Source organism: Taurulus bubalis (assembly GCF_910589615.1).
Source record: "Taurulus bubalis genome assembly, chromosome: 14".
Lineage (NCBI taxonomy): Eukaryota > Metazoa > Chordata > Actinopteri > Perciformes > Cottidae > Taurulus > Taurulus bubalis.
Window position 1 is genome coordinate 26,583,466 of NC_136602.1, and position 26,520 is coordinate 26,609,985.

The 26,520-nt window shown below is 41.8% G+C and overlaps 3 protein-coding genes across 3 annotated transcripts; 1 reads left to right on the forward strand and 2 right to left on the reverse strand.

Moving 5' to 3' along the window:
• Positions 1 to 960: 960 nt before the first annotated feature.
• Positions 961 to 6,140, forward strand: LOC306746734 (alpha-internexin-like; the record flags this gene model as incomplete). Its single annotated transcript, XM_079229691.1, has 5 exons — positions 961 to 1,251; positions 2,786 to 3,016; positions 3,112 to 3,639; positions 5,699 to 5,823; positions 5,954 to 6,140. 5 exons carry the CDS (start codon positions 961 to 963, stop codon positions 6,138 to 6,140), a joined length of 1,362 nt encoding a protein of 453 aa, XP_079085817.1.
• A 1,903-nt stretch (positions 6,141 to 8,043) lies between these two features.
• pcgf6 (polycomb group ring finger 6) lies at positions 8,044 to 14,220 on the reverse strand. The gene is made up of 10 exons (XM_079229697.1): positions 14,108 to 14,220; positions 13,737 to 13,836; positions 13,269 to 13,365; positions 12,934 to 12,989; positions 12,763 to 12,822; positions 11,774 to 11,891; positions 11,006 to 11,033; positions 10,601 to 10,699; positions 8,880 to 8,966; positions 8,044 to 8,773 (listed from the first exon to the last, which is right to left on the reverse strand). Exons 1-10 carry the CDS (start codon positions 14,192 to 14,194, stop codon positions 8,723 to 8,725), a joined length of 783 nt encoding a protein of 260 aa, XP_079085823.1. The 5' UTR covers positions 14,195 to 14,220; the 3' UTR covers positions 8,044 to 8,722.
• Positions 14,221 to 17,125: 2,905 nt separating this feature from the next.
• Positions 17,126 to 25,981, reverse strand: LOC306746740 (RING finger protein 122-like). The gene is made up of 6 exons (XM_079229699.1): positions 25,870 to 25,981; positions 22,002 to 22,158; positions 20,705 to 20,747; positions 20,545 to 20,586; positions 19,388 to 19,470; positions 17,126 to 18,661 (listed from the first exon to the last, which is right to left on the reverse strand). Exons 1-6 carry the CDS (start codon positions 25,892 to 25,894, stop codon positions 18,541 to 18,543), a joined length of 471 nt encoding a protein of 156 aa, XP_079085825.1. The 5' UTR covers positions 25,895 to 25,981; the 3' UTR covers positions 17,126 to 18,540.
• Between the last annotated feature and the right edge of the window lie 539 nt (positions 25,982 to 26,520).

The following is a 26,520-nucleotide window of genomic DNA, read 5'->3' on the forward strand; positions in this document are numbered from 1 at the left end:
TGAATTATTTTCTTTATTTTTAAGATCATCAGTGTGTTTTTGAATCACATAAACAAAAAAAAAAACATCGTTCAAAATCTTCATTCATGCGTGTTAAAACAGTCGTGTGCGTAAAAATGATTCGCTCAAGACCCTCCCAAGAAACTTGGATAAAAGGATGAAAACGGCACAGCTCCCGTTTCCCTCATGGCTTAGATCCAACATGGAACAGCCTCCAAGGGAACCTGGTCGACAAGAATCATTGGAATGTTTTAAGAAACCAAAGGTTTTAAGAAACCAAAGGCTCAGCCATTATCAACAACAGTGCCAAGTTCACAACCCAGAAAAAAAGGTTAAAGGGCTTTTTAAGACCACAGACCCCCCCCTTCTTTCTCTTTTATCTCTTGTATCATTCAAATAAAGAAAATATGTTCACATTGTGATCCACTAGTTGCTCAGTTTGATGCATTGAGTCACCACATAGTGTTACATCCCCAGTGAAATATGTCCCATACTGAATTAATGAGGGAAACGAGGGGGAAGTGACATGCGTTGACTGACTGAAATGTCATGTGACACCACAATATATAGAGAAACATTCTCAAGGTGCATCAATAAGCTATTTTGGTTGGTTTTCCACATCACCCACCACATAGAACCACTTCGTGTTGCACCAGCGTGAAAAGTGGCTCACAGGACGCACAGGTGGTGGTGATGCTCCTCCATGGACGGTTCCATCATTTTAACGCACGCGAAATGAACGAAGCATGTATGAAACATTTCCTTTTTTTTGTACCGGTGATTGCTAAAATCACTTTCGGGAAGAAAAAAAAAGGCGTTCAACATCTTCATTCATCTTCCAAACGTGTTAAAACCTCCGTGCGTAAACATGGTTCGCTCCACCTGCGGCCTATAAACTCCTGCAAAGCTCCTGCTAAGCCCCTCAGTGTTTCTTCTTCTTCTCTCTGACTCACAGCAAAGATGAGCCACGGGGACCGTTACACCTCGTCGTCCTACCGGAAGATCTTTGGGGATTCTCCCAAGTTCCCCGTCTCCTCCTCGCGCTTGGGCGGGCCCTCTCCTCGGGCCTCCCCGGGGCTCAGGTCCATGGCTGGGTCCCGCCACGGCGCGTCCTCGCTGGGCATGTACAGGCGGCTCGGCCGGTCCGCCTCTTACTCCCCGGTGCCCATGGACTCCCTGGACCTGACGCAGACCTCCGTGGTCAACAGTGAGTTCAAAGTCGTTAGGACCAACGAGAAGGAGCAGCTGCAGGTGCGTTTTGGGTTCCTACAAAAAGACTTATTGGTATGTTCCATGTTAAATTATATGTTTAATAAGCTCAAGTTCAACATATGCAAACAGCACATTACATCTCAGAACCGATACTTTCATAACAGCTAACCAGGGACACCCTTCTGACTGCATCCACTTCTGATGACCCGGCCCTTGAGTGTAATTGCATTAACCCGACACAGCAGTACTAAATCAATGTATGTTCGATGGAGACTCCTCTTAGTGTCAGCATTACCTCATTCTAGGGCTGTGCAACATAAAGAAGAGAAAAAAAAAATCACAATATTTCTTTTTACCTATACCTCAATAACAATACTGCGACGATACAGAGTTGACTGTTAACGCTTTCAACCAACTATTTAGAAGATTTGATAAGTAATCATCAAGTGGGCAAAAAGCAAATAATACAACAGCCAAAAGTCTGGTAAGTTCAGAAAAGGACATGGCGTTACATTAATGCAGCCTTTAAAGTCAGAAAAAGATTAGGATATCCACAATCTAAGACAATATATAGTCTCATATCACAATATAAATACAATATACATATATTACCAAGCTTAACTCATCCTTAACTATACAAAGCCCTTAACCAATATAATGAAACAATTCATTGTTTCTGTCGTTTTTTACCCCGATTGAAAGCTCATTTTGGAAACTTGCAAAAGGTGACTGGCTTTACTTTCCAGTTTTGACTGAGCACTTCCTCCTGGAGGAGAAAACTTTAAGACTATTATATTAACATCACAACAAGAACGCCAGCACCAAGCGGTCAAAGTGTGCAACTAGCCGCTGAAGATAGCGTAGCATTTAGCAGCTAAACGGACAGATCTGTCTCCCGGAGTTGGTGGAGCCCAAAACAGCTGAAAGGAGATAAAGAGAGAGAAAGAAAATACTGGATTTACTTTTGTCAGGTGGCCAAAAACACGCTGGATGTGCAAATAGGCAACTGTTTTAAAACCCTAAATAGAACCTTTTCCTGAACTTAAGTAGTTTACTGACAGAAGTTCATTTTGAAAAGAGTGTGCGAGCGGAAATGTGTTGCTGGACATTCATAGGAAAACGCACAGAAAATGAAAAATAACTTTCTTTAGAATGTCACATACGAACAGTTATATGAGGACAGGTTGTGCTTAGAGATTGTTCTGCCACCCCGAAGTGGTAAATTAAAGGCAACATTGTAAGTTATAAATGTACTCAAAGTGTGTTCATTAAATTTCATTTAGCTGACGCTTTTATCCAAAGCAACTTACAATAGGTGCATTCAACCATGAGAACAAACTCAGAACAACAAGAATCAGTACAATTTCTTCAAGAAAGTTAAACTACAAAGTGGTATATGTAAGTGCCATTAAGTGCTACTTTCTTTATTCAAGGTATAGTCGAAAAAGATGTCTTTTTAGTTCGTGTAGTGTTCACAATTATCAGCTTTTAAAATAAGTTGATTTGGAAGTTTGGATTGTGAACAATATTAGCGGCCGGAGCTTTTATTCTGAGCGTTTATCCCGATGAACAGGGCCTGAACGACCGCTTCGCCATGTTCATCGATAAAGTCCGGCACCTGGAGCAGCAGAACAAGATGCTGGAGATGGAGCTGGTGACGCTGCGGCAGAAGCAGGGCGAGCCGTCCCGCGTCGCCCACCTCTACCAGCAGGAGCTGAGGGACCTGCGGACCCAGGTGGAGGAGCTGAGCAGGGACAAGAACCGCATCCTGATCGAGAGGAACAACATGGAGGACGAGCTGCAGGTAGAACCGCGGGGTAGTGAAGGATGAGGAGGTTCATTGGTCCCCTTTCCTCGGTGGGGCCTCTCACCTCCCAATGCTGTCATGTCTCATTTCAGAAGCTCAGTGTGAAGTGCGACGAGGAGATGAGGGCCCGCGAGGACGCAGAGCAGACCCTGAGGGCCTTCAGGAAGGACGTGGACGACGCCACGGCCGTCCGCCTGGACCTGGAGCGCCGCTTGGAGTCGCTGATGGACGAGATCGTCTTCCTGAGGAAAGTGCACGACGAGGAGATCCAGGAGCTGAGCAGTTTGATGGAGGAGCAGCACGTCTCCGTGGAGCTGGAGCTCGCCAAGCCGGACCTCACCTCGGCCCTGAAGGAGATCCGCAGCCAGTACGAGTCCATCGCCTCCAAAAACCTAGAGTCGGCCGAGGAGTGGTACAAGAGCAAGTTCGCCAGCCTCAGCGAGCAGGCCTCCAGGAGCAACGAGGCCATGAGGGCCAGCAGGGAGGAGATCAGCGAGTTCAGGAGGCAGCTGCAGTCCAAGACCATTGAGATAGAGAGCCTGAGGGGCGCCAATGAGTCTCTGGAGAGGCAGATCGCAGAGATGGAGGACGTACACGGTGCTGAAGTCACGGGCATGCAGGCAAGCAATCATGTTCATCATTACGACGGCACCATCGTCCTTTTAAAGTTACCACCAATGCTCATTTTGTGTTGATTTTGGCGGTCCCTGTGGACAAAAGGGGTAGTGTTTACAGAGAACCAGATTTCTGACTCTGCACCAATTCAATGGAGGTGATTGGAATTTAATTTGGGTGCTCATTAGCAATGAATACATTTTTCTTTCCAGAAACTGTCTGATACTGTTGCTGATCCACAAAACAAACAACAGTTTACAATAGGGTCTCATGGGCAAATGAAACAAAAACTAAGGTTTTGTTTTTTTAAATATGTATAATTTGGGTGAAGTAACTCTAAACTAAAAAAGTGACTTAATGATTTATGTATGTGCCTACAGATAATGGTGAAACCAAATTATCTGTGTGGCCGGAGATTATGTTTCCGGGTTGTTTGTCTGTCCGCCCGTCCCATTCTTGTAAATGAATTACCTCAAGAACGGCTTAAAGTTCACATGGACTAAAGGAAGAACTGATTAGAATTGAGTGGTTAAATGTTAAAAAGGTCAAGGTCACTGTGATCTCACAATACACGTTTTTGTCCGTAACGCCAGAATTCATGAACTGATTATGATCATTTCACACAAATGATAAAGTGATGACATCTTGCTCATGGATATTGGTTTTAAACGGCAACTTAGAATTCTAATTGAGCATTGAAACAGAGGAAGATGTCGTCCTTGTGAATTGAGACATCACATGACAAAACATTTTTTGCAAACGCACTAGAATTGTAAAAGTTGAACCTCCTCCGATTCCAATGTGCATTCACTTGCTGCTGGCGCAGTCTGCGTGGAGGACATTACTGTCAACAACTCTGAATAATAGGATTGGAAGGGAGCAGATCTCGGGGTCAAGTTCCTCATGAATTATGTCACAGTCGGAGTAAAGCTGTTAATTAACTGCACACAGCAGGGTGGCCCGACCTTTATGCGTCAAGGACTGAGTTCAGGCAAGGAATCCAGCGTACTGGCCATCTCAGACTTTAAAGCAACCATCCATACGCTCATGGGTTGTAATTCTTGTGTCCATCTCTCTTCCCAAGTTTGGCTTCTAACAGTAAAAGCTAGTATGTGATTAAATCGCTTTGACGATAAAACCCATCAGTCACTTTTCCATCGCAATGAAACTTCCCCGAAAACCACAACATTACACTGTGGTTCTTCAAACTAATGAAATGAGATGTAGCGACAGCTCGGGAAATAGTCACTGATTAGTTTTGTGTACAAGCCCATGAATCGTCTGGAGATTTTTTTGTGTCGCTCGGAACGACTTTTTTCAAGATGTCATTACGTCACAAAAAAAAAAAAGTTAGGTTTAGGAAACAAAACCACAAAAACCCTTTGGGACAAGCGTCGCTAACACTGATCTCATGGTTAAGGCTGTTCTCAACCAGCGTTCGCAGCTATACCTACAAGCAAATAATTCACTGTAATTCATAGATATCCTGCAAAACCAAATTGTCCGCCACAAAAAAGGACCCGGTAGCTTCACATTCAACCAACAGACATGAGAATGGTAAAGATCTACAAAACTCTATCGAACTTTCCTTTCCCATTCCTCCGGTTACAGCTAAATCGCTGCGTTAGCATCAACGGTTTGCTCTGTCAGCACATTGCGCTGTTAGCAAGATTAGCCGCGAGCCACCGGCTCAGGCGACGCCATGTTGAGAGCCGTTGAGAGGCAATAGAAATAGAACAAGATCGTCTAACTCAGGTTCAAGGTCTACAGTCAGGGCAACCGCTTCAGCAAGCCGGTGAAACTGACTGCGACAGTTCTTAGCGACTTGACCCTGCGTGTCAATTAGATTAACCTCTGACCTGCTAAATCGGATACAGGAAGGCCTTAGAGAAGCTACAGCTAAGCCCCGAAGGTTATTGCCCTCCAAAAGGAGATGGCCCACAGTTATACCACAGCAGAAGCCTGTATCATAGTGGATTAAAAACAGTCTGGAACCAGCACATGCAAAGTGAATGTGATTGGCACGACTGGTAATCCCTCCTTTCCTTGCTTCCTATGTAACAGGACACGATCGGCCACCTGGATACTGAGCTGAGGAACATGAAGGGCGAGATGGCCCAGCACCTGAGGGAGTACCAGGACCTGCTCAATGTCAAGATGGCCCTGGACATCGAGATCGCTGCCTACAGGTGCTGATCCGCACCCAAAGATCTCTTTGGCCTAGTAGACTCCTTTCAGATTCTCGTAGCGCATTGTGAGGTGCATTGAGTCCTATGTGTGTGTCCGCTCTGACATTTGTTTGCTTTGGTCCCAAACGAGGAAACTGCTGGAGGGCGAGGAGACTCACTTTAACTCGGGGATGTCTTTCGGTGCCGCCGGCTACGGCTACCAGCCCCGGGTCTCGGCCAACTCCTCCCGGGGCACCCAGAGGGAGAAAGACGGGGCCAAGGAGAGCTTCAAGGAGAGCAGCGAGGAGAAAGATGAGGCAGACATCAACTCCAACTAAATCAAAATAGAAAGAGGAACGTGGTCATGTCTGCATAGTGAGTCCGTAGTCACATTCTGTATTTGTTAAGGGCAACATATTTTGGAACTGGAGCTGAAAGTCAATATTTTGGGGGTGATGATCAAGGTCGCGTGTCAGTTTTTAGAGGATGATCGTAATATTAAAAGAGGAGTTTGTCAGTATGACAAGGTTATAAATGTTCAACTCTAAACAGAGGAATCTGACGGGAAAAAATAGACCAAATGTATTGTGTACCAGAGGAATAGGGTCATGCTGCACAAATTGGACCACTATTAAATATGTGACAACGTACCAAAAGCTGCGGGGACGGATTCCCATTTGACTGCTGCGTGACGTTTTTCAGACCGTGTGACGTTGAACGTTGCAGCATCTTTTCATGTTGTGCTATGGTGTTGAACTTAAAGAGGTAAACTGCAATGCGAATAGCAAGTCTCCCTATACTCACTAAAGCCCTTCAGCGTGTGCGGAGGATGACCGTGTGTTGCGTTGTGTTTGGTTTCATGACCGAGCTTAGATGTGTTCTGCGGTGCTAACATAACCGCTACAGTATTCTGTGTTGGAAAAGTCTGTAGTTGCAAAAGGAATAGGACATTATAACCATGTAAAGTTTAACACTGTAAGGCGTTAGCTGGGAAAGATACCAGTGCATGTCAGTCTACCTAGCTGCAGTGTCAACGTATACACCTACTGAAAAAAATAACACTCGCCGTTGTTTCAGTTGCAATAAATAAAATGACATGGCTAACTCATGGTTTCCTCTGCTTTCATTAGCAAGTCAGCATATTCACAGCTACAGGAGGATGTTCATTGAAGATAGACATCAATACAACTCATTTATATTTATTTCTCAAAACTTGATTTAGCCAGGAGCACATCATTCACCCAGGTGAAAAATATATATACCAAGTATATTTAATCTGAGCATACTTTAGTATACTAATCATAAGTACACTTAAAGTATGCCATTTTGGAACAACTTCTTTTGTAGTAAATATATTATATTTAAGTTGTACTTAATACTGCAGTATACTTTTTATATATTTGCAGAAAGTACACTTCTTTAATAGTATATTTGAAATATACTATTGAAAATGTAAGTATATATTTTTCTCTATATTATATTTTCTATATATATATATATATATATATATATATATATATATATATATATATATATATATATATATATATATATATATATATATATATTCTATAATATTATACAGGAGGCTAGGCCCACATAGCAGTGTAAACGTTTCACACAAGCACCACACAGAACCTAAAGAAATAAGACAATTTGTTTTTAAAACTGCAAATTGCATCAATCAAGTAAATGCTCCTTAATCCTACTTATGAGATAATCTAGTTTAAAGTGTCTCTGTAGCTCTCACCAAGAGGGTGCAACATTTTTATAAGCACTTTCACCACAAACAGTGCAGGTGTATATATATATATATATATATATATATATATAAAATATCTGTCTGCATGATTGGACCTGAAGTTGCAGTAACTGATCGTTTTAGCGTCAGTGGAGAACAGAGACAAGGAGGCCCTTTGTGTAACACTGCATCGAACATTTTTTTTTCATTTTCAAGACATACATACATACATCTTGCGTGCAGAATTCTCCTGGTTTCCTGACTTCTGTATCAAATTCCAAAGGAGTCGCATCACTTTGAGCCGCTCCACTTCTCCTGAAAGGAACGCTCAAATACTCTGCCTTTGAAATGAAGACTGAATTAGTGCAACAAGATATATAAAACAACCGTGTAATAAACGCTTCACATTCATGTCCCAGTTATGTCGTTTCTGGAAGCGTCTGGTATTGAAGATCGTAGGCATTGAACTGAATACAGAAACAGGAAACATTTCCCAGGCTACAGTCATTTATTAATTAATTCTGACAAAAGCAAGTAGGAAAGGTATTTTTTTAAACAAACCCTATTATAGACTTGTGTCATCTGGTGAGAATCAAGTGCATCAATTTATTTACATCAGCAGACTGAAATTAATACAAACGCTCTTAAATTAAACAAGTACATCAACAAGAAGCAAGTTGCAATTAAAAATAGAGTCTAGATCTAAACTCCATATAAATACACACAAACCTTTGGTAGTTGTAGTTTCAAGCCCTTTAAAAATCACAACGATTGATCTGACATCTCCCTGAGCCCTAAGAGGTCCCTGCTTTCCAGAAAGAGATCGCTAAACTAAATGATGCAGCTCTTCAGACCCGGTGTTGTGTCACAGACCCACAGTGCCGTACAGTTTCAGCTACAGCAGCAGTCGGTGGACGGGCGGCTCGCCCCGAATACGAGACGATGAGTCTCGAGTCGAACATTTGACTCCAGGGCGGGAGCAGAAGGGTTGCGGTTGAAGAACGTCTCTCCGGCCACCAGCAGTCACACAAATGTTCACAGAAAGAGACGATCCTGACAAGACGTCCCGGCAGCTGTGGAGCACCTATAATGCTAACGTGGAAACTTCCCTCCACATTGTGGAGGGATCCTGACGAGAGAAACAAAACCCAAAAGGGTTCTGTTCACCCCTCTTGCTTCTTAAGACTGGGAGGGCAGGACCAGGCCGAAATGCAGCACCAACAGACCGTCCTGGAGCAGAAGGGACGCGACACCAAAAAGCGTCACTGAAAAGTATTCCCCGCTCTTCACCACGATTCCCATCATTTGAGTTGTGTGTTTTTGGAGTACTACTTACCTGTAGTGCCTCTTCGCCCACAGAGTTCTGTATGTCTTTGAGCGACTGGAAGTGATCCAGCAGGTGGTCTCCACAAACCACATCCACCTGCAGGACGCAGAGGAACACTTTTGTGATCATGCCATACCAAATTATGAGTACCTAGACCCCTCCCCCCGAAAAACAAACCGCCCAGAACACTGGACACACAAGAGAGGCCTTGGATATTTGTGATAAACTGGAAGGAGATGGTGGAGGATTCTAAAAAGCTTTTCTAACAATATAATAATTATAAAAAGGAGCAGTTACACAACTGTTGGGACCTCTGCTCCATTGAACGGTGACCTCTCGTTAGTCTTTCTCTGCCCTCTCTAGATCAATGTAAGCTGCTAATCCTCATCCACGTGTTCCTAAATACCAAACACAGTCACCTGAACCCACATGAACGTTTCTGTTCATCTCTGGGGAGGAGGAGGAGGAGGAGGAGGAGGAGGAGGAGGAGGAGGACACTTCTGTTTGTAGCGCTCATATTTACAACCGTGAGGCTTCTCTGAGACGCGTGGCATCGCTGCACTAACTATGCGGTTATAATCACATTAAAGTGTGTGCTTAACGAGTGTCTGCTGTCCTTTAGATGCAGGCACCCTGGCGAGTTTTGACCGAGCATTTGCCGTTCAATGTTGGGCTCATACTCTGCAGGTGTTTCGTCTCCAGTGTGTACACATGTACATTTGTCTTTCCTCCGCTCTCGTTTCCATTCCTTGGACATTCGGCCAACGTTGACATGATTCTCACAAAAGCTCATACGCTTCACTGATAAACTGCAAACTTAAATCATCCGATGAAAGTTTATTTCACAACGTTCTCGGGCCCGTCCAGGTGTGTTCAATGTGATCCAGTTGCCACTCGTCGGTAGAGTTGATTGACACCAACACCAGGAAATAAAGCTGTGTCATATCTGATATTTCATCTCACTGCTGGTGTGTGGGCTTACATAGAGGACAACAGACACCGCTGTTTTAATATGCATTTAAACATGCACGCATGTCGATGCTTAAAATCAACACACACCGGCTGCGTGTGTTGATTTTAAGCATCGACATGCGTGCACATTAATGTAGTTCAGAAATCACTGGCCGAGGATCCGCTCAGTTACAATAGGTGGAAACGTTTGTGAGCGGCGAAGGTGAATTACAACGTTATCGTGACGTGTTCAAATGTAATCTTGTGAAATTTAGTTTTTGGTATAAAAAAAAATATTGAGCAGCTGTTTGAAGGAGATGTTTTCAAGCAACATAAAACATATATATTAGAGATGGAAATGTACCTTCCCAACACGAGCTCCAAGCATCTTATAATACAGGATTAAAACAGCTAACGAGGACACAATAAGTTACTATGAGTATCAAAGTTAAAAGAAAACATTTAGAATTTTTTTCCCCATCCAATTGTTGAAATCTGTTGATTTTATTCAGTTATTGACGGGCCTATATTTTCTATTTGGGACAAGTACATTTCAGCTATCGAGGAAGTAAAACCAGAAAAAGCTAAAAGTCAAGCCCGGTAAAAAGGCGCCCACTCAGTCACACGCACCAGCGTGACCCTGTTCTCCGAGCACGCCTACACTATGTGCTGTAACGCCGGCTTCCTTTGATGTCCCGCTTCCAAAGTAAGACCTTCGGGATCAAGCCAGCGGCCCTGTCCGTTTGTGAACTCGTCAGCTGCGAGCCTGGCAGACTCACCTGGCAGGTGGCGTTCAGCTCCATCTTCCTCCTGATGAACAGCTCCACGTGGCGGACGGTGGCCTCGCCCGACACGCGGACGTACCGCCTTTCTAGCGGCTGGAGAGGGGACGGGGCGGTCAGCGTGGAACGAGCAGATTTAAAGTTCTTCAGAAGAATTGATTTAAAAACTATACAAAAAGAGTGTCATTTAAAATTGATGAACAATACAATGATCGGAGACAAAACTGTTCTGGACAGTATATCCAACAGCATCTGCAGCTATGGGACAGCTAGGTCAGGGATGCCCTGATGGTCTCAGAGCAGCCTTTAGTGCCACCGTCATCCAGTTACATCCATCTTGTTTTTATAGTTTGCTACAGTGCACAGTTTTAATCCAATTATATGTATGCTTAAAGTAGTTACCTTGTAGTTATTGATGCCCTCTTCAGCCCTAAAAAACAAAAGTCAACATACAGTGAGAACAACTTTTTGGTACAAAGCAAGTATTATATTGAAGACAATGTGACCATCTAGTGGCATGTCCATGTAACTGCAGGGTAATTTAATTCCCCGCTACAAACTGGGTTCCACTTTTTACTCAAAGGAGAAGAAACACCAAGAGAGTCATATTTATGTCTCCAAGCCCAAAGCAACATCTCTATCCTTTGACCGGGAGCTTGTTATTTATTCATCGTCGACAACAATAAGAGACTAGAGACCAGCAGTGGTTCCCTATTTGTGAATTAGAGAATGATTTATACCTGGAACACAAGGCAGAGCAGTGAACGTCCAGGTTTGTTTCACCCTCGCTGTAATGGTACTGCTACTTCATACTGAACTTGGGAGTTTGCATTTTCCATGTGGGACGTAGAGAACACAACCAGGCCATTTTCACAAAAGACTGCCAATGCCCATATGTGATTTAAAAACATTTCACTTTCATCCGTTTGGAGCTACAAGCTGCAGGGTGTCTGGTGTTTCCCATGCCTTCCCATTGGATGCAGAGCCAGCGCTATTGTGATTAGTTACACCTGTGCCTTTACTGCTACGACAAGCCCAATGTCTGCTGTGAAACTGCCTATTGGTCAGACTGGTTGTTAGAACACTGTTGCTAGCAAAACAACTTCAAATATAGACCGCAAGTTCACATGCAGAGAAATAAGAAAAGAAAGAAGACAACTAGATCTTTACCCAACAAAATCCAGCAGAAGAGATACGTCCAGCTCCGGAGGAATGGTGAACATAGACTGGGCAATGCATTCCTTCTTCTGCCTCTTTATCACCACTGGGCCCGGAGGGGAGACCACCACTGCAGAGCAGGAGAGAGACAAGAAGTAGCAGTGTCAACCAAAGCATAGAGCGGCTCGTGTGTGTGTGTGTGTGTGTGTGTGTGGTTGACCCCGCTTGTTCTTTTCTAGAGAATCCATTTTTCAGGACATTTTCAGTGATGCTCTAAATGGTATGACAGGGATCACTGCATGCAATGTCATGTTCCCCTCTGCGGAAATCGTAAGTGATAGAGAATGACCACAGTCACATGCAAGCAGGGACTAATATTTACCCATTTTAAGGATAATGTGACTCACATTGAGTTTCAGTCACTTAAGTAGCAACCTGCATGTGAGACCATGTGACGTGACACGCATTGGTCAACTGTTTTCCAGGACGATCAGGAGCCACATTCAGCACGAATGTCACCCCAGCAGGCTGGTCACTCGCCTGCATTCGTGCCTGTATGAGCATGACCATGTGCTAAAGAAACGTATATCTTTGGGCCCCCAGTTCATTCATTTTTTATGATCGCCTACAGACTAAAATAATCTTTAGTAAAACATGACCGTCAAGGACAAAAACCATATAGAATATGTTTGTTTGTGTGTAACAAAATTTAAAAAGGTGTAAATACTCCTAATTGACCAAAAGATGGCACTGCAGTGAGAGACAACCAACTTGTTACTTCCTGACAAAGAATAAAGAAGATTCATTCAGAAGCTATAACCAACAGTGTTAAATATGACTTGATATCTTCTCTGCAGTGTGTGAACTAACATTGCAAATCATTTAACCAAATACTTCAATATGTTTTTAACCCAGAAAGACACTGAAAAATTGTGTTACATGACGCAAAGCGCCCATCCAAAGTTGCCTCGTTTAAATGTTGAGTAGTGAACTGATTTTACCTGTTTTTGGCACCGCCAGCCCTCTCCCTTTGTAGAAGTTACACATTTGTACTCTTTCAGCTGTGGCACAAAATAACAACAAAAAATTACGAGTTCAAATTTGAAATTAAAAACGTGAAAATGACACAAATGTACCCCAAACTAAAGGCAACCTTGTAATACTCTACTTACACTCCTCCAGGAAGGGAACCATTTTGTAAACAATATCCTGCAGCTGTCTGTCAGGCCTGCAGGAAAGAGTTTGAAGCTTAACACTGATTGCTTTGTCGCCCATTGACAATCCTAGAAACTATACAATTACAGAAGTAATCATGTCAAAAGTCCAGACAATAAGCGTAACTCTACACACAAGAAAACCAATGGATTCAAATTCCCAGAATAATGAAGTGGTGTTTTCCCCACACTTATAAATACTTTCCCCCTCTGAATAACTGTGACGACCATCTGTTAATTTAACATGTACAGTTAGGGCATCCACATCAGTCAATACATTGAGAATGAACTACCTGATGTTGTAGAGGGGTTGTGTCTGGTGGACAACGATGCTACACGTGGGACACCTGTTGCTGTGGAAAAAGTGCTTCACGATGCAGCTTTTGCAAACTGGTAGAAGATCAAACACACTACAACGTTAGACACAGTCAGGACCTTATGTGTGATGCATAACCAGACTAATATGCACTTTAAGGCTGATGAACAGATTCATATTTGAGAACAAATAACTTGCTTGAGATATTTAGTGAGCATGTTTTGTCAACAAACAATGGAGACACTGTCATTCTCTTGTCACTGCACATCCCGATACAGATATCAGGGAGAAATACATATTGGCTGATACACTGCACGGGTCATCCTTGTGTATGGTCTTATTTATTCGTACCATGATGTCTCTGTACCACATGTGTGAGATGAAATGTGTGTATGGACATCCTGACAGCTTAGTGGCAGACTGTGAAACCACAGCATGAACTCACATGTGTGCAGGCACTCCGTGATGGTGGTGGCGTCGATGAAGAAGCCACAGCAAAGGGCACAGCGGATATACGGATAGAATTGATTGAGGGGGAGCATGGGCTACGGGAAAGAAAAGTCAAAAGTGTACAGCTTTTAAAAGATAGGAAATGCAGCCATATTTGCGTTTAACGAAGTAACGTCGGCTTCAAGGACTAGTTAGCTCCTGAATAAATACTACGTGTGAATGTAGTTTCAGTTAGCTTAGTGCACGACAGGATAACTAGTTGTCAGTTGTCAGAAAGGTAAGGAAATACAAAACAGTCAAGTGACGTTTAAGTATAATGAACAGTCAGTGAGAGTAACATTTAAATACAACGGTCAGTGAATGTACCTCGTCCTCTGAATCGCTGTCTGATATGTTCGTTGACCTTTCATGACTCCTGCGACCGGATAACGACAGATATAGAGGAGGCGACATCCCAACAGCCGCTAACGACACTGCGACAGACGTCTCTTTTCTCTTTAAGTCTCAGGAGCAAATTCAAAGGTTTATTTTAAAGTACAACGTAGCTCTTGCAATCGTCAGTGACGTTAGCTATGCTTTGCTAGCAGGCTAACAAACGTACACACTATGCGCTTACAGATTGAAGTTACTTAGCTAGCTTAGTTGCTAATGTGACCTCCGTTCGTTGGTCAAACGCTCCATTGCGTGCTGTTACAGCAAAACTAAAAAAATTAACACGAAATAAAGGACTTCCTAACTTTATCTACTTTGTTGCCTTTTCCGCACTCACGTTAACAACTCAATTTCTCTCGCGCGTGTTCCCGCAAGCGGCAATAACAACACGGTTTCCGGTCTGGATCCTTCAGAATAAATGTGATCTGACCAGAAAAAGCAATGTTCCGCAAAATTCCAAACAAAATGGACAGATATTTTCAGTCTAAATGCGACCCCTTGTCATGTACTTAATTCTAACAATATTCTTTTTAATCTGTAGCTATGCAGAAATACAACATAAGTCATCAACGCCTTCAAAAACTAAATTTCACAACATATAAGAATACCCTAATATGGTGGACTCAATGTGACAGCAGTGTGTGAATTAAAGAATGGTGGAACTGAACTGGAATTAAACAAACAGCAGAAATATAAGAAAGCCCATTCACTTACTTTTATAATAATTCCAAACACGATTGACAAATCTAATACATTTATTTTGAAGATACCAGTTACGTATTTTCCGGTGATAGCAATACAGGAGGAAGAAGGGTCTAAAAAAAAACAGGAATAATAATAATAATTCAAATTATAAAAATCATTAATAAAGAAAACAAAAATAAATACTATTAATAATAGTAAAAATAAAAAATAAAAAGGAAGCAGCGTCTGCTCTGATGTTGCCAGCAGGGGGCGCTCGACGCCCATCCTTACGGTCTATGCAAGCTTTACAAAAATGTCACTTTTCTTGATTGAAAAAAGAACGGAAACAGTAAATATTGCAGTAAGTCTATCAAGCAAACATTATTTTTCATGAAATAGTTGCCCAACATAATAACATTTAATTAAAAAGAAAATGTAACAAATAACGTCCATCTTTTAGCACTCAACACAGCCATAATAATGTGGATAGTACTTTTTTATCAATACAATACAATATATATGTTTTTTTTTTAAAGAAGTTTTGAACAACCAAAAGACAATAATCCGACCAATTATAAGGGATTTAGCGTTTCAGAGCTAACCCCTCTTTCTTTCTCTGGTAACGATACAAGAAGAGTCCCAGTGAATATGGTGTTAAATGTTGCAGTGACATGCCCTACAGAGTAAGAACATCCCCTTATACAAAACTCCAGCGACATGTCTAAGCAGCACAGACATTCCTTCAGGACACAATTTACATCCTGTTGCTTATGTGAGATGGGAAACCCACCACCATATCAGGGTTTGTTGTGGATTTCATGCTTCAGCTTCTGAAACTTATCCTCCTTGTTATTGCAGGTCATTGGCTCCAAAAAGTACATTTGCTGCTGCGTTTATTGACCATGAAACCTGCAGTTTTTTAATTGTCTGTAACCAAATGTATGGGTCGTACTGTAGGTGCTTGATATGTATAAGTTGATATGGTTGACATTTTGTTCATTTACATTGGATAGATGAATGGAATTTTCATTTTGAACAAACTAACACCCTAATATTAGTCGGGGGAAACCACCTCCACCTAATGTGTTTGAATGCATTCTGATGGAGGAATGCAGGAATAATAAAGACACTCCAAATGACAGCTTTACAAACTACTTTGTTTTTTTTTTTTTTGTTGTGAAGCCTCCATGTGACTAATGTGTATTTTTTTATGTTTGGCCACGTAAATCAAATTGACTCGAGCTGCAATGCTAAGAGGTTCGGTGAGAAATGTTTGCAGTGATGGATCAGTCATCTTCATTCATGATAATATACTCTGCATCTTCTCAACATTCCCTCCACTGGGTTTAATCGGGCAGCTTATGTGCAGAAATGCTCACTCACTATTGTGGGTAAATATGTACTTTTCGAGAGATTTCTTCGTGAGATCTTAGTGTGGATGGCTTTTTATCTGCTAACGAACATCGTTGGGAATATAGAACTCACCACATTTACAGTGCATTGTTTTGGGGGGAGTGAAACGAGTTTCCGCCTCTTAATTGTCTCGGCAAGTCTTGCGGTTAGCCAATGTCAATAATGGAAGATCAGCACCCTCAACAAACTTTCATGGCAAATAGCCCCATGTCATGACTGAGGATTGGCAGGGGATTTCCAGACATCTGCTCACCACATAATAGCTTTGTATTGACTGTGTGTGTGGTGCACATTTTCTGCAGTCATGTGCATCTCCATACCTGCATGTTCTCTTTGTGTTTACTTCTTGTGGTGACAACATGAAGAACTCCGCAGTAGATTGAGCCAGGGTTCTCCGCACTTCACTTTGTTGTTCTTTTGCACACTTTGGGGAAGCCCCATTGATAATTAGTTTGGATAAATTGGGAATTCTCTACTGGTTTAAATTAAGTGTGAACACAGCTCCACGGCCGAGTGTCTTGTGTGGGAATTTACAAGAAAGGGAGAATAAATCCGCCTCATGAAACAGCTTGTAGTGATCTCTGGTCTTCGAACGCCATGACTCGGTTGCGTCGTCTCAAGTATTCTTCTGCTTCCCCTCAGAGCCTCTACTAGATTTATCGTCAGGAGGAATTTATTGTCACATATGGGTCCAAGGATCCAGTCTCTGGTAAAACATAATTTAGGACGGTGGGTCATGAAGATCATTTAAGCGGGGGCACCTTATTGGTGGAAATCCTTGCGTCACATACACACACACAGGAAGTAAGATGGATTAAAACCACCTAAAACAAAAGTAGTGCACCAACAGCACAATAGCATGACCGTTCCAAATATATTACAACAACAGCTTACAAATAAACATTGTTAAGTGTCGACATGTAGCAAAATTAGTAAAAAAGACTTGGATCCAAATGACCATATCAAAACACTGGTTACATATATAGATATATTTTTTTTTTCTAACTTCAGAAAATGGAAAAGCATTTTACAATTTACACAGTACTCATAATAGTATATTACACAGTACATACAGAGTGGGATGGCGTGTATGGTGCACCTCACTCGGACAGGAAACCAGTTTAAACATGCTCTTCATATCAGTGCAGTGTGTCTATCACTACAGGACAGAGCTCACCTTCCCACCGGCAACAATGACATCCAGCTATTTGACAAAAGACGGTCAAAGTGTTTAGCATCACTGACACACAATACCTGTTGACTGAAAGCCAGTTATGATAGAAAACAGTTCCTCAAAAATAACTTAAAAATCATATATGTATAGTTTATATCCCATTTGACGCGACTGTCTTGCCATTTAGGGCTTTGCTACCATATATTGAAATTTACCTTTTGTATTTGTTGAAATTCTCATTACATCCCGACAGCGATCAATAAATCAAATGCTCTAACAAAGTATTATTAGTATAAGGACTATTCAAGTGTTCCTATGGTTAATTCCCACACATGTAAGTCAAAGGGATATACAGTAAGTCTTTTTGGGCCCCAATGGCATCACTTGACATACTCAGAAGTTGAAATTCCACCGTTTGGCCATCATGTAAAAAAAAATGCTTCAAAGTCGCTCTCTTCCTGGGGGCTCTACAGCTGTGAGTGTTCACTGATTGTGATCATTTTGGGGAAGTGGCTTTGACGGGAGTCCTGACTTTCTCGCTAAATTTAGCAACTTTAATGGCTAGCACTGTTAGCTGTCATTGGAGAGGAGTTGGCAATACTGGGCTTTTCAGTTGGCTCTTTGTTTTAATCAAATCTAGCTTACTCGTGCTCGTTCTTCCAATGATACCTACCCAAGCTTTAAGTGGAGCCAGACACTTCAGGGCTATTGTCCACGATTCTTCAGTCATTAGTTCCTACATAACAGATTTATAATGAGGAGTAAACTGGGATTACATACACGCATGAATCATTGTTGTTGTGCCAATGCTGATGGGTGTAGTCTATCATCTATCAGCAGCTCTAAGGCACTTAGCTTTAGCATCCGGCTATGTGCTGAAAATAGCAGTATCTAGGTTGGCTAGTTAGCCATAATATACCGACTCCCTATTTAATTTACCAGGTATAGGCTCTTTGGCTCTGCACTCACGGTTTAACACAGACAATCGTATTATTTCTAATTCCAGAGTAGCCCTGCCTGCATTACTAAAACTACAAACTGTTGGGCTGTGAGACAGGGTGTGACAGGTGTAAGGTAAGGTATTGCCGTTCCCATCTCAGACCTCCAGGAGACTCTGGGGCCGCTCAGGTGCTGCAGGCGGGTCAGGCTGAAGGCGGCAAATGGGCTTGTTGCACATGGGGCAGACGCTGCGGATCTCCAACCATTTCATCAGACACCTGGAAAAAGCGGATGGACGAGAGAGACATTAGCACGTTTTGTCAAAGTGCGTAAAGTTACAGAGGTGGAATCTGGACGAGAAAAAGGAGTTCAAACAGCTTCATTGAGAGCCGTAAAACAGGACTGGAAAGACAGTCATGCAGGATATGTACACAGTTGAAAGGCACCGGTGATGCATGTAGAGAAGTGTCAGTCAGAGAGACACGTTGTCAATATCAAGCCAACGCTGCAGAGCAACAGCTTGCGTTGCCCAAAGCGCTCTCTAGCTCAAACATCGTCATTCCCTGCAGGGCAGCCTACGCCTTTCTGAATTTCACTGCTTTGGCTGTTAACCTGAAGACACAAATCCATCAGGAAGAGGCATTTGTAAGTCATCCCTTTGAAACTGGCTAGTTCAGATTTTTTAAGTCTCTTCCAAAATGTTCAGAAAACCAAGGCTAGAAAAATATGTTGTTGTTTTTGTAACGTGAAGCCTTAATGGAGCCATGCACATTTGTAGACACAACGGCTGCTACGAAAGTGCTATTCCACACATTGTTTCAGTTGGCGTTTGACTCCCGTCTTGAGCATAATGTATCAGTCAATACATTTCGCTGCACCAATTTCTGAAACATAGCCAACAACAAATGCTTCAAGTATTGTGTTATTTGACTGTAACTTTGCAGAATCACAAATACAGAGCACATCAAAGTTTGATAATCACAGAGCACGGTTGTAGGACTTACTTCTTGTGAAAAGCATGGGCGCACGGGCACACCCCAAGCTCGTCCCTGCTGCGAAACTCGTCTAAGCACACCGCACATGTTTGCTGAACAGGGGGGAAAAACTGGTTTTAAAATAATCTCATAATCGACACGTGAACTGTGTTCAGTTAATACAAAGTATCCTGATTATACAGCATTTAAAAAGTCAGAAGGATAATGCATCCATTCTGCAGCTATACTGTGAAGTTGCTTGCCTAAATAATCACCAATAACATTTGTCATGACTGCACTGCTATAATATTACTGCAATAACCCCTTATTCATGTTAATATTGTACAGTATGTACTACAATGTAAAGTGTTTGCCTTTTTGCATGCAAGATATAAACATGAACATTTTTAGCATCTTAGTAATGAGAGCAAATGCACACCAAACTAGCCTTCGACCCTACAATTTAAAGTGTGCTGCTAGCTGTGACGAGCACAGTTAATTCTGTTGTGTGAATTGTGTCTGATGACACCACTCTCTAATATTATGTTAATATGCTATAGCATAAACATTACAACATAAACATTTTATTTTGGCCCTTTTCTATTTCCTGTTCAAATGGTTATTAACACAGTATGCTAACAGGAAGTAAAGACTGAAGCTGTTACCCTCGGAAAACAAAATGGTAGAAATAATAGACAATGTAGCTCAATTCAGCTGTAAATGTGTTGCAAAAAGGTAACACTAAACCGCTAGCTTACAGCATGTTTTCTAATTCATTCCATCCCATTAGCCAGTTGGCATTGAGCTCAATGACTCCAATATACTCTGTATTCATTTTACACCATATAGGCCATGGAAAAGGTCTACACACATTATTATGTAGTATGCAATTGGGACATAGCTTATAAAACAGCCAGAAGAACTATAACGTGACTGCAACAGTGTACCAGGGATTAGCTAGCAACTGGCCAAACAAACAGAACCTCCTTAAAGAATAGCCTAAATTAAGATTTTCCAGAAACTGACATATAATGTAGCTCATTACAGCAGTACGTATGTTGCTGAAAATTGTAGCAATAGCATAATTTTGCTACATTTTAAACACTTGGGTTCTCCACATTCATTCCGTCCCATTAGCCAGTTAGCATTGAGCTCATTGACTCCTATTCACTCTGTATTCAACTTACGCCAATTAGACTCAGCTTCTTCCCCGCTCCTTTCAAAACAACCTGTTGAGGAGAATTGAGTTGTGACGTAGTTCAACAGAGAAAAACTAGCAAATGAACATAGTCTGCGTTCCAATTTGACACTAGTCAAACTGGATACACAGTAGTGAGAACACATTACCTCATTGTAACCGTACTGTTCTCTTGCACCCTGTCGCCTGAGTCTGTGAAGCAGAAAGAACAAGACATTCTACAAAGTGTATCATGTTCCTGGTGCTCAATATCTGTCTTCTTCAGGACATGTCTTGTCATGCCGTATGAATCAGCTGAGATACTGCGTCAAGCAGCCCTGGAATTCAGACAATGACAATGTCAAGTCACAGCCTGTGAACCCACGCTTAAAGAACGTTTCCCTTTATAGAGGAATTCTGATGGAAATTATGTTTTATTTAAGTGATCATACGTTTTTGAAAGCATAAATGTGTCTCCGTTATTTTAGGCTCAGTGAACAATAAAAAAATGCTTCTGGCTATGTCAATACTAAATACATGTACATCAACTTAGCATAATCACAGCCGTCTTTTAAATGCTTTTTGTCATATATCTTTTTGACAGCCAAAAAGTAAAAGTAAATCTTGTAGCAGATTTTTCGAGAATTCCTGGAAGTAGACAGCATCCCACTGACTGACATAATTCCAACCTGTCTGTAATTGTCTTAAGCAGCTTTCTCTTGAACCTTTGTCTTTGCCAAATATTAGACAATGTAACACAATGAGAGGCGTCTGCGTTCAAGTATTGAAACCCAGTTTGTAACAAGTATAAAAATACAGAATGTCACTAACTGAAGTAGTTGAGGCAGGATGAGAGAAAGCTACCCGAAGATCAGAAAACAACATCTGTATGCACCAAAGGTTCAAGGTTACTGTTCTGCGACACTCTAAGAAAGGGGTGGCCAACCTTTTAGATTTTGTGCCGTATAGAGAAAAAAAACAAGGAGTCACAGGCCAAAAAATATTGAATGTGTAGTTTTCAGCCAGTTTCACTGCAAGAAAACTCAATGCACGGCCTTCGTAAAATGTTAAAACAGGCAGAAATTGCCAAATCTTGCATTCTGTTCATTGCCTATATGCTCCCACTTAAAATATCACGATGTGTAAATGTATGATACAAATCTATAAGTCTTATATTAAGATGGAACAAATTGAACAGGCAGACATGGTAAAATATTGATTTTGATGTTCAAACAGAGATAATTGTATAGAATTGTGTCACAATCTAGTGTTTAAACAAGGATATATATATATATATATATATATATATATATATATATATATATATAATGCAATGTATTAGAAATATGCTAAAGCCACATTCTAGATTTCTGCTCGTTTGACAGACTATTGGGTGTTAATGCAGAATGATGACTGTGTGAATTCTGTCCCGGGAGCCCTAACCCAGCCGTGTCGGTTGTGTCGTACCTGAACATGTAGCAGCAGAAGATGAGGGTGAGCATGAGGATGAAGAGGCCAATGCCCAGGATGATGATGTAGACGTTGAGCGGCAGGTGGAAGAGCTCCTCAGATGTCATCTTGCAGTAGCGGTCGGAGTTCTGCAATCCAAGGTCACACAGACACCCTGAGAGGACAGCACAGGCAAATGGATGGAAACAGAATAATAATAATATATGCTATATATAATATGGTTTGGCTGCCGGGTAGGAAAAAGAACATATGTTTTAGAGTTACACACGCACCAGCACAGTATCACAGCAGTCATAGGGGATTTTCATAATGACACAATGCAATATTTCCTCAGATTTGTAGTCTCCTCAGGGTGAAACTCCTCTGAAAATGCATTTCAAAGTAAGCATTCTGAAGTATCCACTGTATATGTATTCATACCAGTTATGCATGAATATTTATGCATACTTGAAGTAACCTTCCTTACAGATGGCAAAGTATTACGAATTTCGACAATAATACAACCACTCATCAAACTGCATCATATCCATATCATCAACATAAAATATTAGGTTGGCATGAATGTGAGTCCAAACCAACTCAACACAAAGAACAAGGCACTCACTCACACATGTGTTGGTCCTAATGCTGACACATTCATGTTTTAGAAAATGTATGAAAATGTCTTCTTTAAAAAATTACAAATACAGAGCTACAAAGCTGCAGTCAGATGAAAGCTATGCAGCCTACAGCATGTGGCATTTAGAAACTCAGCTGAAATGACAAAGAAAAGAGCGTATGACTTTCAACACAAAGTGCTTTACACATGGCATTTAAAGACTGGCAATCCATTTGAAAGGAAAGCATTGAGAGATTTAGACGCTGTTGTTCATCACTTTGAATGATTTGATCATAATTGGCTTGGAGTAGTGAGGGTCAGCTTCCACATTTCATTTATTTATGAATGATCTGATTATTGAGCAACTTGTGTTTGTGGGGACCAACTTACTGCACAAACCAACAAGGTGGTCGCCTACATATTTTACTCTTCATGTTGGCCTTTCAACTTAATTTCTAAGGTTAGAATTAGGTTTATGTGTCGCTCTGCTCAGTGGAGTAGGGTAGTTTGACCAACTCTTAGTTCTAAAGTAGTAACATAAACTACTGCCGCGTTTATGTTTAAAAGGCATGACTGTTTGCTGCCTTGCAGCTAGTCAGTCCGGACTGACTTTGCCCATAAACTAGCCACCATATATCTCATATCTGCATATCACTAAAGATACCATATATTACTAGTTTTTATATTTTATTTTACTATGTGTCTCTTGTGTGCACTTTACCTGTCTGCTGCTGTAATCCTGCAATTTCCCCACTGCGGGACTAATAAAGAATTATCTTATTTTATCTTATCACTCATTGGTTTGAGGATTTTTGGCATTTTGGTCATTGCCATCTTGGATTTCGTCCGTTGCCATCCTATATTTTCCAAACAGTGAATGGAAGTGAACATATTTAGACTGTGGAGCCGTGGCGGCGTGGTAGAGACACCGTACGGCTCTGGAAGCGACCTGTCAATCACAAGATTGCTACGACTAAAGCATACCCTGCTTTTTGGTATATTTCTAAATATCTGTATTTCTAAATGGACCATAATTAACAAAATGAACATCATGCTATATTGAAGAAGACTTGAAGCCTCGTTCCGGCGACGATGCGGCGCACAAATCTGTGTAACCTGAAAGGCCTGGCATTCAAACACCATACCGCATCTGTGAAGCATCGCATTTCAAATTGCAATGTATCATTGCTTACGCGGTAGGTATTCTTGAGCATGCGCTCAAGTTTTTGAACTAAGGTGAAAGTGGAAATGTGATGCATGCGTAGAGGCTGTGCGTAATAAACAGCTACGGAGGTGCCAATTATTTATTAAATAAATGCGAAATGGGGAGAAAAAGAGAGACCTGAGGTTGAGGAAATAACGTTTTTTTTTCTTGCTAATATATTTAAACTGCAATTGGCTTTAAGGGGACACCTATTTACAAAGTACATAGAACCCAAGCAAAAACCCCTCTCCACTTTCAAGTGAACCATTACAACCATCCTTGCGTCACACAGGCATATGTTCCACTTCTTGCTCCACGTCTCGGCCTGAGACGAGTTGCCGGTACTCGCCGGAGCCTGGGCTCAGCGGGAAAGAACAGTTTTTAGCCTGAGGGGCTCGAACTTGGCAGTTTTCTCCACAGTGCACATCAGCCTTAAACCGCAGTAGTTAACTATTTCTTAAGGTCAAGTGGCACATTTTCTACAGTGGTGGCGGTGACCTCCTGGTCCATAAGTAATTATTCAATGGACAGAGTTCAAGGCTGGAGGCTGCAGTCTTGGGTTGGGTTGTACGTACAGTGGGGGGTTTTAGGGGCGTTCGACGGGAGATCTCGGTGAAGGAGGAATCAGCGGTAATCTTAGCACGACGTTAGTAAATCATTGATGGTCGAGCGCTAAGAGGTAGGTCACTGTGCAAATGCATGCACTCTGGATACCATTGCACCTGAACACTGTTAAACAGAAGCACTAGCTTTTCGTTTGACATGTTTTGGCTGGAAAATTATAGAAACTGATTGTATAAAAACTTCCTTTGGAGGTCTTACTTGTTGTTTTTTGGGAATATATTTGAGGTCATGTCAGTGCTGAAAAAAATTAACACAATGTGATCATGGTTCGTTATTGGTCACGTCATGACTTTGTAAAAAATGTCACATTGGGCTTGGGTTGTGGTAAGCTACATGAATCTTGCGGCAAGCTCTTAACTACTAGCACATTTCAAATTAGTCATACTAAATAAAACAATGAAAAAATGTTGAGCTAGTGAAGACATTACATTACATTTCATTTAGCTGACTCTTTCAACCAAAGCGACTTACATTTTTGCTCTATACACCGTAGACACAGCAACGGGGAGCAATTAGGGGTTAAGTGTCTTGCTCAAGGACCACAAATCCTCTGATTGAAAGAGGGGCATGCTAACCACTGAGCCACAGTCGTTCCCTGTGACTGATGTGTAAATTGTTTGCTAGGAGACATTTAAAATATCCAATTATCCCATCTTTATTAAACATCATTATATATTAGCAAGCTACATTTAGCTCCGTCAGCTAGTTGACAGTTACACCTTGCAGAGGTGTACATATTTAGTAACAACTAATCTCCTTGAAATAAATAGTAGTATAGTAGTTACCGGGATGTAACTCCAGTTACATTTATCTACAGCTAGCCAGCTAGCGGTAGCTAGTGACAGCCTGAGTGTCACTTGCCTAACAGTTAGCAGAAGTTGGCTCTCCCATCTGTTTCAGACACAACTTAACTAAGCCAGCAGTGACTATCAACCAATGTATATTACATTGACTGTCAATAAGATAACTAAGTCAAATTAGAAAATGCTAGCAGGTCATGGTTTAGCTAGAGCTTGTCATCTAGTGTAGCTTGTTACGTAGCCTGAGCTGAACTAGCCTCGCAGAAGTTTCTGGTGTGTCATCAAAGAGGTAGTAGGAACGAAGGACCTTCCTCGCAGACGAGCTGGTCATCTTCCTCGTGATACTAGTACCAGGGCTAATTCGTGGCCGATGACATACTCCCCAGCTTCTGGTTCATAGCCACACCAGAAGGTCTCAAGGTGGCCGCGTGAAAAAGAGAGCACAGCGACAGGTGTGCTGATCTTTTATATGACTTGTATGCTACCACCTGATTAGGCAATGAGTGCAAAAATGTCTCCAGAGCCTTGATGGGGTAAACTAACAACAATGCCTTTTAGCTTAAATTTTCAACTAACACTTGATATTATTTCGAGGCTAAGTTTGAGCTTACGGGAGAGAAAAAACTCCAGCACACTTACCGCTACACCATTGGATAGGATGCATCAAATATGTGAATGTTGGTGGACAGACCCAGGAAATCTTTGGGGTCGTGACCTCCCCGATATCACAAAGTCTGGTCTCCACAAAAGCTCAAGCTTTGACCTGTGTGTCCACTGCGTTTATAGGTCAAGACTAGCAAATCCCTGATGGTAGAGAAGATGTGCAGTGAGTTAAATCCTTTTGGTCTGAAGTAAGCAGATCTGATTAGAGACTCACAGAATCGAGAAGACATTACCAAGATGACCAGCGGCTCATTCAAACCGCAGTCTGCAGTGATGATTTGCCACTAAAGGACAAAGAATGAAGCCTTGGAAATGAGCCTTTTGAAAAAAAGAAACACATCAATGTCACTGGCAGTATAGAAATATCCTCCAAATACCATCCAGCGCTCTGGATATGTACCTTTATCCGAGCGCAGTTTCTGGTTTTCTTGTTTTGACTCCCTTCAAAACATTGCCACAGGGCTTTCCCTCCCTTCTTTTCTCCCCTCCTTTCCTTTCCTCTTTCTCCTCTGTCCTCTCCTTTTTAGATCTCCACGTCGCTTCCTCTCTTCTCCTGCTGTGGAAACCTGCCGCGGACAATTATGGAGAGACAAAAGGAAAGGACATGGATGGGTTTCCCCGGCAGCA

Coding starts and splice junctions, on each gene's coding strand:
- LOC306746740 (XM_079229699.1), bottom strand. CDS start 25,894: ATGCATCCTATCCAATGGTGTAGCG. Junction 22,159..25,869: donor TCCTATCCAATGGTGTAGCG/GTAAGTGTGCTG, acceptor CTGTCCTCTCAG/GGTGTCTGTGTGACCTTGGA. Junction 20,587..20,704: donor AACAGTACGGTTACAATGAG/GTAATGTGTTCT, acceptor TCTCCTCAACAG/GTTGTTTTGAAAGGAGCGGG.
- pcgf6 (XM_079229697.1), bottom strand. CDS start 14,194: ATGTCGCCTCCTCTATATCTGTCGTTATCCGGTCGCAGGAGTCATGAA. Junction 13,837..14,107: donor ACAGCGATTCAGAGGACGAG/GTACATTCACTG, acceptor TCTTTCCCGTAG/CCCATGCTCCCCCTCAATCA. Junction 13,366..13,736: donor CACGGAGTGCCTGCACACAT/GTGAGTTCATGC, acceptor ATCTTCTACCAG/TTTGCAAAAGCTGCATCGTG.